The 17,768-nt window shown below is 54.5% G+C and overlaps 1 protein-coding gene across 8 annotated transcripts in view; it reads left to right on the top strand.

Moving 5' to 3' along the window:
- GAS7 (growth arrest specific 7) overlaps positions 1–17,768 on the top strand; it is a 214,705-nt gene that overhangs the window by 182,247 nt on the left and 14,690 nt on the right. For all 8 annotated transcript variants that reach the window (XM_047831879.1, XM_047831877.1, XM_047831885.1 and 5 more), the window contains exons 6-9: positions 693–782; positions 3,766–3,881; positions 6,550–6,624; positions 10,995–11,073. In XM_047831879.1, the coding sequence (XP_047687835.1) occupies positions 693–782; positions 3,766–3,881; positions 6,550–6,624; positions 10,995–11,073 (360 nt within the window). The remainder of the gene's footprint in view (positions 1–692; positions 783–3,765; positions 3,882–6,549; positions 6,625–10,994; positions 11,074–17,768) is intronic.

Here is a 17,768-nt window from a genome sequence, read left to right as displayed (position 1 = left end):
CCTGACCCTCAACCACAGAATTCCTTTCTCTGGAAGCAAACGATGTTATCGGCTTCCAGAAGTATTCCGTACGTAAATAACCAAATGTGTGCGTATTTTCTCTCTCTCTCTCTCTCTCTTTCTTGTTTTTTTTTTTCCCTATGCAAATGGTAGCATACTCTTAAGTACCGTTTTGCAGCTCATGTTTTTCTTCCCCACTTAATAACATGACCCGGCACAACATCTGTAGCCACACGTTAGAACTTTCTCCCCGTGTCCTCTGCTCTCGATGCACACCCCACAGATGCCCCTCTGCCCCAAGCTTTGTGTAGCCGCTCCCCTGCTGGAGGACAGTGGAGTTGTGTTTTTGCTGCTACAAACCTGTGTGCTGGCAGACAAGAGGGTTTAGACACACGCGATCCATCCGTAGGGGGTGGTCTTAGACGAACAAGTCGCCGGGTCAGAGGCTCACGCTGTGTGTGGTTTTGGTGGATGCTGTTACTGTACTGCCTTCCAGAGAGTTCCGGCCGATTCCAGCCCCTCTGGGGGCGTGGGTGTCCTTTGCCCCTCATTCGAAAAACACGTGCCTCCCAGGATTGCCACGCACGCTCTATTGAGCGGGCGCTGAAGGGAGGCCTCTGTAATGCTGTGTCCCAGGCGCAAAGCCTTCCCGTCCAGGCAAGTCACTTCCTGCCTTGTCCTGTGCCCTGCAGATAAACTGCGTGACGTTTCCTCATCCGGACACGATGCCAGAGCAGCAACTGCTGAAACCTACAGAGTGGAGCTATTGTGACTACTTCTGGGTAAGTGGTGCCTCGGTTTCCCCTGCTCTGTGACCGCCCCTCTCCCCCCCCCCCCCGACCCCCCACCAAAGGATCAGGAGTGGACAGCCGGAAGGGGCATGAGGGGCCTCGAGCTCGAAGAAGGAGGGTTCTCTCTTTAGGTCTCAACAGGAGATTTAGCATCCGAGGCAGGAATTTAAGCCCCTCTTGGGAGTCCAGATGATTCCGTAAATCTCAGAGAATCCACAGGATTTTCCTTCAGGGCCACATGGAAACAAACCCCTGGACAGAATGCAGATAAGCCCGAGTCACTCCTTTGCTGCTCCGTAAGGGCAGGGGACTGGAAGCACCTTTAGTGGAGGAATCTGCTCTCACGACTTGGTGGGGCACACTTGAAAGGGACACCTTGTACAAACGCTTTACCTCTTTGGGCCTCCCTGCTTCCATCAGTGATGAGGTTGGGGGCAGGGATCGGTAGAGAATTCACCTTTAGTAACTGTGGTTCTAGAACTTGCCGCATCCTGTTTACTGAGTGCAGAGTTTCAATTTTGCAAGATTAAAAAAAAACGGTTCTGGAGAAGGACACTGATGATGGTTGCATATGCCCAGGGACTTGTTACCACCGGGTGGCACCCTTAACAGTGGGTAAGGTGGTGAATTTTATGCTAAGTGTGTTTTCCCACAATTAAATAAATATCTTTTGACAAATGCACATCCCACCTGCTCAGAAACTCTGGGAATAGCCGTTGGCATTTGCATCTGAAAATCAGCAATGACTTTCACACCGAGAGGGCCTCATTCTGGATTCACATAGTGGTGATGGGTGCACGACCTTGGGAACATATTAAAAAACCACGGAATCGTATACTTTGGGGGAAAAAAAAGGTGCAGAGACCCCGAGGAACAATAAATAAACAGAATACCGTGCAGAATGGATTACTGCCCTTTTTTCAGATTTGCTGATAACCAAGAGCTAGACGAAAGCACTTCTGTTGTGTTAATAAGTCACTTGCACTCTCGAAGACACCCAGTGAGTCGTCTTGGCCCAGCTGTGTTTCTCCCAGATGCTGGGGGTGCGTGCAGGGGCAGCAGACATTGTGGGGAGGGCTCCGTGGGGCATCAGAGGCCTGGGGGGGCGGTGAGCTCAGAGGTGACTCACGGTGAGCAGGGGACAGAGTGTATGAGACTCCTTAGGCGCTGGGAGCCCGGCGGTTTTTATTCCAACTGTGTTCGGAAGACATTGGGGGGCTGCGTGGTCTGGTTTAGAAGCATCGCTCGGGAAGGACTGTGAGTGGGCAAGGGCAGGGGTCAGTGGCAGGTGCGGGAGCCCCAGGGACATGAGGACAAATGGCTGAGTTTATGGACGCCAGCCCTAAAGAGGGACTCGGGAAGCAGAGCATTCAGGGGAGACCCTAGGAGCGGAGGTCAGCCTGCGTGGGGTACCATGTGGGGGCCTCAGGGAGCCCTGGGGAGCCAGAGGGGAGTGTGTGGACCTGCCCCTGGCCAGCATCCAAGAGCAAAAGTTGCATGTTCTCATCCTCCTTCAGGCTCTGCTGGGACTCTGTTCCTTACTCTAGGGCTTTCTTTCTCCAACGATCATCTCTCCCTCTAACGGAAATTTCCCTGCTGTGAACGGCCGCTAAAGCCCCCCTCTTCTGGCCGGTTTTCCCGAGTGTGGACGGATCGGTCGGCACACCCACCTTATGTGGGAGGCACACGGAGGCCTGGTATTTGGGGGGGATTTTTCTTTTCCTTTTTCTTTAATCATTAAGTTTATTTATTTACTTTGAGAGAAAGCGTGCATACATGTGTGAGCGGGGGAGGGGCAGAGAGCGAGAGGGAGAGAGAGAATCCCAAGCAGACTCGGTGCTCCAGCCCACGAACCCCGAGATCGTGACCCGAGCTGAAATCAAAGAGTCAGATGCTCAGCTGACTCGGCCACCCAGGCACCCCTCTTTTGCTTCTTTATCAGGGTGTAACATTCAAACCACAAAGTACTCGAATCTTAAACATACCTGGAGAAGGGGCGCCTGGGGGGTTAAGCGTCTGACTTCGGCTCAGGTCATGATCTCACAGTTTGTGGGTTCGAGCCCGTGTCGGGCTCTGTGCTGACAGCTCGGAGCCTGGAGCCTGCTTCGGGTTCTGTGTCTCCCTCTCTTTGCCCCGCCCCCCACCCCGCTCCTCCTCTCTCTTTGAAAAATAAATAAACGTGAAAAAAAGCAAAGAAACAAACCTGATGTACCTGGAGAAGCTTTTAAAGGTCAGAGCCACTCTGCTGTGATGTGGTGCGTTTTGCGTGGTAGTGATCTCCCTGTCACAAGAGGTATTAGCAATGTGGCCCAGAACGCTTCAGTTGAGGGTGGGAGAATCCCGCATTGGGAGAGAGTTCTAGGGGAGGGGGCGTCCGTAAACTTTTCGAATGCTTGACGATGGGAGGTGGGGTCTCTCCAGGCGTCACCCACCCCTTTCTGAAATTCCCTTCCCCTAAAACGTGTGCTCTGGACTGGGTGTTGTATGGAAACCAATTTGACAATACATTTCATATTTAAAAAAAATAAACATTTAAAAAAGAAAAAAAAAGTCTGCTCTGGAAGGGATCTTAGAGATGCAGCCCAGTCCTATTGCAAAGTTAGGGGTGTGGGTGCGGGGGGACAGAGCCCAGGATTGGAAAGACCTGGCCGTGTCACCCGGTGGCTGAGCTGAGACAAGGACCAGGTCTTTAGGAACTTGGGACACGGTCCTCATCGATGCACCTGTCTGATATCAAAGGATGTGGTTTTCGCTCCTTCCATGAAGTACCAAAGCACTGAAGTCTGGATTCCTGGTGGGGAAAGGCTGTAACAGCAGAGGACACGGGTTTAGGTGTGGTGCCGGCCAGGGCCCGAGAAGTTTCTTGGGCTAAGGTCTGCTTGCCACGCACACCCGGTCCCTTCCGGGGCTCCCTTCCCTGCACCCGGGACACCCTTGTCACCTAAGCTCTCTCGTGCTTCTGTATCCTTTTTAGGCTGATAAGAAGGACCCCCAAGGCAACGGCACCATGGCTGGGTTTGAACTGCTCCTTCAGAAACAACTAAAGGGCAAACAGATGCAGAAGGAAATGTCAGAATTCATCCGGGAGAGGTGAGACCCGGGCCCCTCCCAGCTCCCAGGACCAGTCCCAGCGCCACCTCGGCCCCTGAGCCCTAGGTCGGTGGCTAGCAGCTGGGATGCACTGGTCAGCAGCAGGGAGCCAGAGGCCCCCGCTGCGGCTCTTGGGACAACTATAGCTTGCATGGCTTTGGCCCGTGTGGGGTTTTTCAGGTTTGGACTGTGAACGTTTTTCGTTTTTGTTTTTGAATTGGTAGATTTTACGTTACAAGCTGGCTCTCTGGCTTGTCTGGAGAAGGCAGAAAGGTCTGGTCTGCTGGAATCTTCCTTCCCCGCGGCATCTGCACATAGACCGCTGGGCCCCTGTACTGACCTGCGTGGCCCTCATTTGACGCTCTGTCCCTATCGTAACGAGAAAGGAGAATGTTACCTTGTTATTTCATCCTTGAACCAAAGCTGTGTCCCAGACCTGGGCAGGTAGAACCCGTTCCCCCATCCCTTTCGGGGGGGGGGGGCTCAGTCCGACGAAAGAGTCAGGTGGGGTCATTATGACAGGTGTAGGGATTATAATAGTGGTTTTGCTGAAGGATGGTTTGTGTGAACAGAAACGAAGAAACGATAAATTCAGCCGGGACAGATTATAAGAAGCTCCTTCTCCACCTCCTGCCTTTTCAGTTCCTCCAAGGTCTGAGCACCCACTCACATGCACACGAGTTTCCATCTGGACTTTCCAGGGCACGCTGGAAATACAATAAATAGCAATGTATTTTAAAAAATCTTTACTAATCATTTAATAATCATTCTTGGGCATTTTAAAACACCTCTTTTCCTTCCGAGGTATGCTTTCGATTTGTTTCATCAAATCTTTGGGGTTTTTTTGTTTTTGTTATTTATTTATTTATTTATTTATTTATTTATTTGAGACAGAGAGAGACAGAGCATGAGCAGGGGAGGGGCAGAGAGAGAGAGGGAGACAGAGAATCCAAAGCAGGCTCTAGGCTCCGAGCTGTCAACACAGAGCCTGACGCGGGGCTTGAACTCACAGACCGTGAGATCATGACCTGAGCTGAAGTCGGATGCTTAACCGACTGAGCCACCCAGGCGCCCCTCAAATCTTTGTTTTATGACCCATGAAGCTGGTAGGGAATGAGCAGAGCTCATAGCTCAGGTGCGAAGAAACAATGGTATAAAATACAGGAAAAGGCCGGGCACCTGGTGACTCAGGTGGCAAAGCACCTGACTTTGGCTCAGGTCACGATCTCATGGTCTGTGAGTTCGAGCCCCGCATCGGGCTCTGGGCTGACTGCTCGGAGCCTGGAGCCTGCCTCGGATTCTGTGTCTCCCTCTCTCTCTCTCTTCCCCTCCCCCACTCATGCTCTCTCTCTCTCTGTCTCTCAAAAAATGAATAAACGTTAAAAAGAAAATTAAAAAACAACACCACCACTGTGTTGGCAGATAGGCGGGATCTGCCCTTTGAGAACACCCCGGTCTTCCGCGGGGAGTGCAGACTTTTCTCGGCCCGCCGGGGTCTGCTAGGGAGACGAGCGAGAGTGGAGGTGCCCGGGTAGAGCGTGCTGGGCCGGGTGGTTTGCCGTGGCCGCGGCCTGGGGCGGATGGGCGGGGGGAGCCGGGGCCCCTGCCTGGTGTGTGCCATTGACCTCGAGGAATCTTTGGAGACATGAAGCTAGGAGTGTGCCGTGGTCAGATCTGCTTTCGGGAGAGATGTGTTGACCGCCGGCTGGGGGCTGCAGACTGGCCCCCCGCCCCGGGTCACCCTGGGGAGGGCAGAGCGAAGGCCAGGAAGTGACGAACCAGGAGATAGACTCCAGCCGGCCCCCGGAGGTGGCCGGAGGTGGAGGTGAGAGCAGAGCCTGGAGAGGAGGAACATGGCTATGGGGTCTCTCAGGCCAAAGCAGAAAAGGGTTCTTGCTCAGAATGATGCCACGGGGCTCAGTCAGGCCCCCCGTTTCCACATCGCCACACCCTTGGGCCATCAGCTTCGAAGCCGCTGGGAACGAGTGCCCCAGCCCCTCAGAGCATCACCCGGGGGTTCCTGTTTGCCCAGCGACGGGCCCGGGGCTCCTGAGTGGTGGCCCCTGTCCCCACATGGCCCAGAGGACCACTCAGGCGGTGAACAGTGCCTTTGACGACACTTTAACACCAGGTGCCAGATAATACGGAACACTCCCCAGAGAGTTGCCTTGAAAGTGTGTCAAGGGCCCGCCCTGCCGAAAGCAAAAACCGAGGCAACTTCCCTCTCTAGGGAACTGGAATCAGCCACATGCTCTGGGCACTGCCTGGTTTCCATGGAAATCCCTGTGCCCTGCAGCTTGACGGTTAGAGGCACTGGGGGCTGGACGGGAGGTGAGGACCACCGGGCATCACAAGTTACATTCACCCATCTGAAGGCCTCCCGAGTGCCCAGTCCTGGGTTGGGAGCTGTGTGAACGACAGCCCAGCAGACAGCTGGGAACATCCCATCTCACAGAAGAAGAGACGGAGGGAGGTTCAGAGAAGTTCGTTCCTTCAGCAGATAGTTGGGGAACCCCTGCCGTGTGTCAGCGGAGGGACAAGAGCCCCGAACTGTCAGAGCGTCTGGTCTAGTGGGTTCCTTTACAGAGTTCACAAGCGGCCGGTCAGCGGGTCAGACCCGCAGTCTCGCACCGGGGAGCTGACGGGTTGGGTTTTCTCCGTTTTGCAGGATAAAGATTGAAGAGGAGTATGCGAAGAACTTAGCTAAGCTCTCTCAGAACTCCTTGGCTGCACAGGAGGAAGGGTGAGTGGGGAGGGACAGGGGGCAGGAAGTGGGGGGTGGATTCCTCTTTGCATCGCTGCCGTGGCCTCCCCTAAATGGGGAAGTCTGCCAGGCCTGGCTCAGGCCGGGCACCCGTAACCCCCGGTGTGCACATCCATACTTAGGATGGGCCCTTCCACACTCCCCCGTGACCGAGGGCCTCCCACCAGATGCTGGAGTATATCAGCACCCGCTTGCCCCCGAACCGAATCCCATCTCTGAGGACAGGCTGAGAAGAAACAAGGGGGTGGGGGAGACGATTCTGTACCCGGCCCCTTGGTTAGAGTTCTCTCTGGCGGGCTCCCCTCCCTCTCCAGTTTTGACAGTCCTGCCCTCTTTGGGCGGGGCCTGGGCTGGGGGAGGCTCACCCACACCCTCCAGGCCCCAGAAGCGTCCCTCCTGAAGGAAGAGAGTAGTCTACTCTTTGTGTCCCTCAACAAAGAGTTTCAGCCCGCGGGTGGGAACGTGAAACGGTGCAGCCGCCATGGAAAACTGTTCGCGCCTCAAAACACCGAACAGAATGGCCCCATGACCCAGCAGTTGCACTCATGGGTTTATACCCAATAGAACTGGAAACAGATCCTCAAGACGAATCTGTGTATGTGTGCATGTCCATACATATGGGCGGATCCGTACGTGGACGATTAGCACATTGGGTACATCCCCATTGTATATATGGATAAGTGATGGAATGTTATTTAGCCACAGGAAGGGATCAAGTCCTGATCTGTGTGCTGCCTCGTGGATGAACCTGAAAAACATTATCCTCAGTGGAAGAAGCTGGACAAAAAGGTTGCATGTTGTAGGATTCTGTTTATGTGAAATGTCCAGAATAGGGACATCCACAGAGACAGAAGGAATGTGGCTGGTTGCCAGGGAGTCCCTGTTTAATGGGTACGGGTTTGGGTTTTTTTTTTTTTTTAATTGTTTTAAATGTCTACTTTTGAGAGACAGAGAATGCGATTGGGGGAGGGGCAGGCAGCAAGGGTGACACAGAATCGGAAGCAGGCTCCAGGCTCTGAGCCATCAGCACAAAGCCCGACGTGGGGTTCGAACTCACGAACCGTGAGATCATGACCTGAGCCGAAGTCGGATGGTTAACCAATTGAGCCCCCCCAGACCCCCCAGGTACGGGGTTTCTTTTGGGGGTGTGCGTTCATTTGCTTGGACTGCTCTCACAGAATACCAGAGACCTGGCAGCTTAAACAATAGAAATTTAATTTACTGTGGTTCTGGAGGCTGGGAAGTCCAAGATCAGGGTGCCAGCAGCTTTGGTGAGACCTCTTCTCTAGAGTTCTAAATATGGCCTTTTCTGGGTGTTGAGGCTTTCTGGTGACTCTTCCTACAAGGACAGGAACCCAACTGGGCCAGGGCCCGACCCCTTACGACCTCCCGTAACCTTAATTACTTCCTTAGAGGCCCCCATCTACAAATAACAGCCCCGCTGTGGGTAGGGAGCTTAGGGCCCCAACATACGAATTTGGGGGCGGGGGGGGTCCACAAACAGTGCATAACAGGGGGATACAGATGTTTTGGAACAAGGTAGAGGGTAGTGGTTGAACAATGTGGTCACCGTACGAAATGCCCCATAGGACCGTTCTCTCTAAGATGGTTAATTTCACATGATGTGACTTTCGCCTCGGGAATAAAGAACACCAGGCTCGGGAGGTTAGAGGCAAAAGGTTCCCCCCGAGGTCTCTCCCGCCGGTGAGGTCTGTGTCGGGGCCCCTTCTGCAAGGGGAGGTGAGCCCCGAGGAAGGGGGACGCTGTGTCATGTGTGGTTGTGGTCGGCAGACGACTGCAATGTTGAACAAGTCCAGATCTGCCTGTGTGGCTTAAGGCCTTCAGGGGATGGGCCGTGCCAACCAAAGGCGGCTTTGATTGCGGTCTCTGCGTGGGCTCGTGGTGCAGCCAAGAGGCCGCCTCTACAGGCCTGTCACTGGCCTGGTGGGCACAGGGTGGCCCTGGGGGGTCAGGGGCTCCTCTGCAGACAGAAATGAGCTTGCCCCGGTGGCCCCCTCCTGGCCCAGGCACTGGGCTCGAGACGGCATCGTTGGGGGGAGTGGGGAGTCGCCCCTCCGGCCTGGCAGGGAGGTTTTCCTTGACATCCCTGTGCCCTGCAAACCACAGTGCCGATCCGGAACCTTCCGGCTGCCGCCTCCTCGGCCTGGGCTAGTGCCAAGGACACTCCATCCTGCCAACACGCTCAGCAGCATATGCTCCCAGCTGCATGAGCCAGGCCCTCACCACCACCCCTTACACACACTCGCTCACACACATGGATGCTGCACCCCTGCCCACGGGCATGACCGCGTGCCCTGTCCCCGTGCACGCACACGCACACACTCCTTCCGGCAGGCACCGTGGGGTTGTGGCGGGGTGGTGAACACGTGGGCCCCGTCCTAGGAATTTGGGGCAGGCCAGGAAGGTGCTGGCCCCCATTAGACTCCAAGAGGGTACGTGCACGTTGGTAGACAGACAAGATCGGATTGTTTATTCTGCCTGCAGTTTGTTTTTATTTTTTCTTTCCCCTCTCGCCTGTGTGGAAAGGAAATGGGATTTGTGTCTTTTCTGGTTGGTAATTGCACCAGTAACCTGCGTTCCGATTTGGCATATGCCTCGGACTGGATATTGCAATGGAAACACATCTCAGGTTTGATTTCTTTCATTAACCTCTCATCAGATGGAAAACTCGGTCTTCAAGTGAGAGCATTTTCTAAATTGCTTTTTTCTCGATTGTGAAGGTGGCTCCGGATGGCGGGCGGGAGCGGGGGGTGTCTGGGGGAGGGTATCTGCTCAGACGGGCCCAGCCGCGTGTTCACGGGGCGACCGCCCAGCTTTGGGTGCCCAGCCTGGAGGTGGGGCCGAGGACCTTGTCCTTCCCCACAGCCGGTGACCTTCGCAGGCCACTAAAGCCGTCACCGGCCAGTGACTGACCTCACGCTCTGCCCACGGTAGACTTACAAACTCCGCACCAGCCAGGGCCTTTGTGGCTTCTCTCGTTTGTAGGCCCGTGAGCAGCTTGGTGCAGGGACGGCTCCTGTCTGTCAGCCTGTCTTTGAGTTCCTGCTCCCCCTGGGCCTGCTTTTGTGCAGTCCCAGCTTTCACTGTAGATGTGCTGCGTCCTGACTTCATTCGCATGCGTGGTGTCGGGTCAGGGTCGACATTTCTTCTTTTCCCCGTGGCTCTACAGTGGTCTCCACACCATTTATTGAAAAGACCATCCGTTCCCCACTGAGATGCTGTGTCTGCTTCTGGACCTCGCGGTCTGTTCCCCTACCCGCCAGCAGCTCGGACCGTCATTTCTCACCCCTGCTCTTCCCTGGGGGGGCTCCGCTCCCCAGCCAGGACCACCCGAGGGACTCCTAGATAAGATTGGTCGATCGTTTCCCGTCACGCCCGCTCGGCCTGAGCCCGTGCCACAACCACACAGGCCTGGGCTGTGACCAGAGGGACTCGTTCTCAGCTGCCGCTGGCCCCGCTCAAAAGCCGGGAGCCGCGTGCCGTGTCACTCGAGCTCAGTTCTTTGGAGGAAAATGGCTCTTTGATGCAGTTAAGTGACCTGAACAGTCTGGGGCGGGCGGGGGGAGGTCTCCAGCAAGGACGCAGGGGCATCACCTGAAGGCCGGCAAGGCTCAGGAGCTCCAAGGAGTGGAGAGTGGGGCCTGGGGGCCACACGTGAAAGCCCTGAGGACTTGGGGAGATACTTCTGTTTGAAACATCTCCTTGGAGCGGAAAAGGGATTCTGCCGTTCTCCGGGAAGGTGTGGGCGGCACCAGAGGTCACAGCCCGCAATCAGGACCGGCAGGAGCCACGCCTCTTGAGGATGGGGACGGAGAGCCTTCCCTGCTGTGTGGGCGTCCGTGAGCCGTCCCTCGGCACAGGGGTCCGTCTCTGCCCCCCTTGGAAGTCAGGCCGCTGGAGGCTTGCCCGCAGGCAGGGCTGTGTGGCACCTTGTGTTTGAGATCCACTTCTCCCTGAGAACGTGGCTGGTCTCCCCTGGCTGACCGGCAGGCCTTTGCACCGCCCGTTAGTGAACCAGGGATGGGCACTGGGGGGACGCACGGGGGGCAGTAACAGGCAGGTGTCAGGGCCCACCCTGCAGCTGTGCCCCACCTTCCTCTCTCATCTCCCCCCGATTCTCTGAGCTCCCGGGTGTTTCCCGGCTTCACCGGGCCCCCAGGCTGGAGCGCGCTGCTCAATGGGCGTTTTCTGCCCCATCCACGTGCCGTCTCGGGCGGGCTCCACGTTGAGACCCGCCGTCCCCGCCGCCCAGGAGGGGTCGAGATCTCCGATCCGAGGGCAGCGTGGCCGTCCGGGGTCTGGGTCTGACAGTCGTCTTTGGGTTGCAGCTCCCTGGGAGAAGCGTGGGCCCAGGTGAAGAAGAGCCTCGCGGACGAGGCGGAAGTTCACCTCAAGTTCTCCGCCAAGGTAAGCTGTCTGTCCACGTGGCCCCTCTGGGCTGGCGGTCTGCGGCCGTGTGCTGCCGAATGGCTCACAGTAGCCTCTCCAGCGTGTGTTCTCGGCCCCTTTCCGTGGTGTAGATTTCCAGTGGGGGGGAAGAGAGTCCCCAGAGTTGACCATCATCAGCCAGTGTGTCCATTGTCCCCGTGCAATGGCGTCGGTAGCCGTTAGCACCCGTCAGGAGCATGGAGAAGACTAAAAGGTTCATAAACGCGAAGTATTTGGTTGGTGCCTTTGTTTCTATTTTGTTTTTTTGTTTTTTTGTTTTTTTTATTCTTGCAACTCTTATTTTTTATTTCGTATTTTCTTTTTTTAACTAATTTATTTTTTAATTTACATCTAAGTTTATTTATTAAGAACATTTTTTTTAATCTTTTTTTGCGGGGGAGGGGAGGGAGAGACAGAGCACGAGTGGGGAAGGGGCAGAGAGAGGGAGAGACACAGAATCCGAAGCAGGCTCCAGGCTCCGAGCTGTTGGCTCAGAGCCTCACGTGGGGCTCGAACTCAACAGACTGTGAGATCACGACTTGAACCAAAGTCGGACGCTTAACCGACCGAGTCAACCAGACTCCCTGTTACCTTTGTTTTCAATATGATTTGTTAAGTGTAGATCATGTTTAATTTTTAACACCGGCCATCTTTAACAAGTGGCTCACAAAATTTCTACAAATTCTGCCGAACTGCCCAGCACACCTCTGTGACGTGTGAGAGTGGGTGCCCCAAAGTTCCTCAGGGGACCCCCCCCACTCTCACTTTGCTGGGCTGTCAGAGGAACATGTGTGCATGTTCTTGCTGTCAGGAGAGGCTAGACTGCGCCACGGGGAGGATTTTTTGGTTTTTTGTTGTCACACTAGGTGGCTGACCCTGCTTTTGTTTGGTCCTACAGAATCTAGCACCATGACCTTGAGGGCAGTATGGTTTCTGCCCTCAGTACTCAGGGTGGTGTCGGGTACACAGTAGATGCTTAATAAATATTTTCTGAAAGTAGTGAATGAACAGGGACAACTGACTTGCTCCTTCTGACACCCCCCCCCATCTTTTTAAGCCCTACTTTCTCTCTGGATTTCTCCGTGTTTCCAAATGACCCTGTCCCCCACCACCATGCCATCCCCCCTCACCCCCAGCTCATATCTCCAATTCCTTTTAAGGCTCTCACCTACTCTTCAGGGGAAAAGTAAACCAAATGTCTGAAGTGAAATAATTCATACTGAAGTGTGCATGACTGATAGGGCTACCCACTAACATGGTTGCCTTTTATTTTTTTATTTTTAACATGGTTGCCTTTTAAAGTGTTTATCTTTGAGAGAGAGAGAGAGACACAGAGAGAGAGAGAGAATCCCAAGCAGGCTTCACATTGATAATATGGAGCCCAACGTGGAGCTTGAACCCACAAACCATGAGATCGTGACCTGAGCCAAAACCAAGAGTGGGACACTTGACTGAGCCACCCAGGTACCCTGGATGGTTACCTTTTAAGGGAAGAGAGGCTGTTCAGAGTGGCACTGTTCCCAGTGACCTCTGCCTCCTGGGGTCCACACCCTTCCCAGTTACCAGTCAGACACGGCAGCCCCGTGAGGACCTCACACAACGCATTTAAACTCTGAGCCCCTGAACATGAAGGGCACGCTGCCTCCTTTACTGTAACGTGAAGATAGCATCTCCCTAAGGCGACTGTTCTTTGACTTCCACACTCAGCACTTGATTGCATCTGTTCTCCAGCGCTCTCCTCATAGGAATTGGGGTCCCCCAGGGATGCGTGCTGTTGCAGGACAGAAATCGGCTTTGTACACACCTCGCCACCCCACCCCGTGATGGTCCCCTGCACACACAGGGCAGAATTCATGGCTCAAAACGGCGAGGACACACGCAGGGGCTTTATAAAGAGCTGGGGCGGGAGGAAGAAACTGTTACCAGACTCCCCACTTCTGAAGGATGTTAGCGCCCTGAGACTGGGTTGACCCCAGCTGTGAGTGAGACCTTCTGGGCTCCCAGCGAGTAACACCCTAACGCATCGCACCGAGCGCTTTGCGGGAAATTTGCCCGGCGAGCGTGGGGGAGGGGGCTCCACCAAGTACCTTTTTTTTCTGCCTTGCGTGCAAAGCAGTGAGTTCTGTTCAACCTGCTGATCCTGGGGAGTGTTCCCTTCGGGGGCCTCCCTTCTCGTGTCCCGGCCCCAGGGGCTCTGTCCTCTTTCTGCAGCCGGCTCCACAAGCTCTGAACGGTCACCTGCTGGGTTCCCCAGGAACCCTGGTGGCATCTACTCCCCATCAGCAGGACCCTTGAGTCTTGATCGTCTATAGAGCGCTTAGCAGGTGACAAAATGCTCTCCGAGGCACCATTTTCTTCTGCTTATTTATTTTTACTACTGCTGTTATATTAATAACGCTGTCACACCCTCCAGCACCACTGTTTGCCACCCAATGTGGGGTGTCCCCACCCCCACCACTGCTCTGACACCAGCCGGGCGCCCCGCAGTTCACCTCAATTCCAACACTACACGTGATGCTGGTGTCCCATTCCACGGGGCAACAGCTCCATCCCACAAGACTCTGTCACGATTCAGATGTCCGTTGCAAGTAGGAGGCTTGGAGGTTACCCACACCTCCGTCTGAACGGCGGCTGCGAGATGGGGTTCCCACCGCACCCTCCTCGGGTTTGATAATTTGCTAGGAATTCCAAAACATGTACTTAGCTTTCCTGGTTTGTTACATGTTAAAAGACGTCATAAGGGATACAGACGGACAGCCGGATGAAGAGGTGCGTGTAGGGCGAGGTCCGGAGGAGTCCCGAACCCAGGAGCTTCTGTCCCCGTGGAGTTGGGCTGTGCCACCGGCCCGGCACGTGGGCGTGCTCACCAACCCCAAAGGTCTCCAAACCCTGTCATTTACAGATTATTTTGGAAGGGTGATCACTCAGGCAGGATCGCTCATTAGCTGAATCTCCAGGCCCCCTTCCCTCCCCAGGGGATGGTCGGGATGTTTTAAGTCAGGAGTTGACGAAGCAAGGCTGACTTCACTCCGTGCACCCGATGGGGGGGGGGGGGGGGGGGGTTGTGAAGAATGCCCACAAAACGCACATTTTCTATGAGAGCCGCTGGTGGCCTTAGGCAATCACAGTAGCAGCCACATGGTCGTATGGTTATATCCAAGAGGCTCCAAGGATTTATCTATCTGCCATGGGTCGTATGGCTTGAAATGCCCAAAACCCATTTTGCCGTCTGCTCCAGAGGGCTCATTGAAATTCCGCTCTGAATATTCCATGTCAGGGGCAAGAGCTCTTTAAAAAATGCAATTTTATCTCTGTCTCAAAATAAATAAACGTTAAAAAAAATTTTTTTAAAGGGGCACCTGGGTGGATCAGTCGGTTAAGCGTCCCGACTTCAGCTCAGGTCATGACCTCGCAGTCCGTGGGTTCGAGCCCCGCGTCGGGCTCTGTGCTGACAGCTCAGAGCCTGGAGCCTGTTTCAGATTCTGTGTCTCCCTCTCTCTCTGACCCTCCCCCGTTCATGCTCTGTCTCTCTCTGTCTCAAAAACAAATAAACGTTAAAAAAAAATGCAATTTTGTTATGGCAGTCTCTCAGGCTTTGCTAGTCTGCCGGCTTAAGCCACAGCTGATAGCAACAGGCCTCGAAAGAAAGATTACTGTGTACAAAAGGAAGTTAGACCTGGCTTCAGCCGAAGAAGGGAAAATAGAAAAGTTCCTTCTGATGGAAGAAAATCTAATCATGCAGCAGAGGCCGTGCACTTAGGCGGGGGACAGTGGGAGTCAAGAGACATGAGTCTTACGTCCGTGCCATCGCTCACAAGCGTTGTGACCTTGGGCGAGTCTTAGCGTCTCTGGGCTTCCCTTTTTTTTCACGTGTGACCTGAAAAGTTTGGACCAGCTCAGTGGCTTGAAACGTACTTGAAACTTGTTGGAACTTACTCCCGCGGGAATGCATTTTACACGGGCAGCCAAAACGCACAGGCACCCGTACCCAGCTAGCCACACACGTGCGTGGCTGAGACCAATGTTTCACAAAGGCGCACTTGTCCTGTCTGAAATGCACGGATGTGTCCTGTTCCTGTCTGGTCTGTCCTCGTCAGAAAGCTGGTCCTGACGCTAAACTGATCTCACAAGTCTCAGGAACCCACCATTCGAAAAGCACAGGACCAGAGATAGTCTGTGACGTCCCTTCCGACTTGTGATTTCTGTGATTGTCTTCCAATGTGGAGGCGAAAGACAGGAGGGGCTGGCCAAGAGTTCCAGGGTTCCGGAAAGACAGACAGTGGCTCCAGGGGCCTGTCCCACCCGAGACGGCAGGGAGGTCGTGAGGACAAATGTCCAGGAAGGCCTTCCACCATCTGGATAGACAGAGATGCTCAACAGTTAAGAGGGAGTATAAGAGGGCACTCAACCAGAGTTCTTAAAGAAAGAATAAGCCTTTTTTTTTTAATGTTTGTTTATTTATTTTGAGAGAGAGAGTTGGAGGGGCATAAACAGAGAGAGACAGAGAGAGAATCCCAAGCAGGCTCCACACTCAGTGTGGAGCCCACTGTGGGTTCGATCCCACGAACCATGAGATCATGACCCGAGCTGAAATCAAGAATCAGATGCTTAACCGACTGAGCCACCCAGGGGGCCCCCCAAAAGTTAGTTTTTTAGGGGCCCTTGAGTGGCTCAGTCGGGTTAAACGTCTGTCTGACATCCGCCCAGGTCGTGATCTCACGGTTTGTGAGTTTGAGCCCCACATCGGGCTCTGTGCTGACAGCTCAGAGCCTGGACCTTGCCTCGGATTCTGTGTCTCCCTCTTTCTCTGCCCCTCTCCTGCTCATGCTCTGTCTCTCAGTCTCTCAAAAATAAATAAATGTTAAAAAAAAAAACATTTTTTAATTAGTTTTTTTAAAAGCATTTAAAATACAGGAGAATCCATGGGTCTCTATGGGATTGCCTATGGATGACAACCAGTGGCCTTATGTTTCCAGAAAGTCCTTCGAAATCTGGGGAACGGATTTTGCTGTATTGGCAGGTTCTTGGGCCCCTCCCCCAGACCACAGAACTGGGGGGACTGGAGCCCAGGATGAAATGTTGAAAACACCCTCAGGGGGTCGCTCCTGGGCACATGGAAATCTGGAAATCAATTCCCTTTGTAGGCCCTGGGAAAGAGACCCCAGAGTTACCGAGTGAGCAGGCTGAGTTATCCCTCACAGACCCCCCAGTCAGGTTCCTACGAAAGCTAAGTTTGGCTACTCCTCCCCTGATCTGTATGGGAAAGGGACCTACGCAGTCCTCAGTGGCTGCTCTCAGGCCTGAAGCATCTTACAAGCTGCCACCAGATGGGGGTGTTTTCCTCTGCAAGGCAACTTCAAGGGGCGCAGAAAATTCATAGGAAGCCTTTACAACTCACAGCAGGGGGAGAGGGCTATTCGGATGGCCTGCCCTCTATTAGCCTTTAAAGGTCATCTGACCACAAAGGTGTCACCTTCTGCCCCTGGGTATTGGGCACTGAAGATTTTGCCATTCTCCCGGGTAGTAAAGGGGCACCTGGCCCGCATGGGCTCCGACCAGACCCTGCGGACACAGTGGGGGCAAAGCCAGCAGGGCCTCTGCCCTCTTGGAGGTCACAGTCCCGAGTATGTGGTGGCTTAGAGCTGCAAACGCCCAAGTCCTGAGGTCTCCAGAGAAAGAGACAATGTAGCCAGAGCCTGGTGAAGAGGAAGAGAGAGAAGTCACAGATGTCCAGTGTTGGGAGGTCCTGTGACCAGGATGGTTCAGCTGTGCTTTTCAAAGGCACTTCTGGGACAGGTGCAGGCCGAGGGACCCTGGAAGGCCATCGGGGGCCCATCAGAGGTTGAGTCAGGGGCTTCTGGGAGGCTGAGTGCTGAATCTGGGGGGAGGACTGCTCTGGGAGGCTGAGCCTGGGGTGGGGAGCTCCAGGAGGCTGAGTGGGGGGGCAGAGGAATGAGCTTGGGGGGGCTCCGGGAGACTGAGTGGAGGGGTGAATGAGACTCTGAGAGTGTGAGTCCTCTGGGCTGTGGCTGTGGCTGCAACAGACCCACACTGTTCACATCAAACTCCCTCATCAAACATAACCTATGTTCACACACACACACACACACACACACACACACTTAAGTAAAATCTCTCCTGAAGAGAGTGGAGTAGGGAAAAGGGAAGGAATAAAAGAGAAAGAAAAAGCTCGAAATACCCCCGTCACCCAGCGCCTCTCTGGCCCTTGAAGGGCGAGGCCGGCCCCTTCTGGCGGGAGAGTCCGTGCACCTGTCCCCATGCAGGCGGGAGCGGTGAGGAAAGCCTTCCTGGGCGCAGCTGTGAGCTTCTCCCGGCCTCCAGCGGCTCCCACCAGGGCTTCCTCGGGCTCTGAACTGTGTCCAGACCACCTTTGCGGTCCCAGCGCCTGGCACGTAGCAGATGTTCAACAAAGAGAGCTGACTTGAGTTCCTCTAATTAAATGGCATCTGTGTGGCAGTCGCTGTGCGAAGTGCTTGGGGACACAGAGGTGGGCTTTTGGTTTCTGCCCCCAGGAGGTTCCCAGTGGGGAAGGGAAGGGTGACGGGCACCTGAGCAAAACCCAACCGGCTGCTCTAGGAATCTAGAGGAGGCAGGAGGTAGGAGGCAGCGGATGAAGGGCCCAGAAAGCCTCGGACACTAACCAACCCCTCAGT

Source organism: Prionailurus viverrinus, chromosome E1, assembly GCF_022837055.1.
Source record: "Prionailurus viverrinus isolate Anna chromosome E1, UM_Priviv_1.0, whole genome shotgun sequence".
NCBI classification, from domain to species: domain Eukaryota; kingdom Metazoa; phylum Chordata; class Mammalia; order Carnivora; family Felidae; genus Prionailurus; species Prionailurus viverrinus.
The sequence above is the reverse complement of the archived record's forward strand: the minus strand, read 5'-3'. Positions and strand labels throughout refer to the sequence as shown.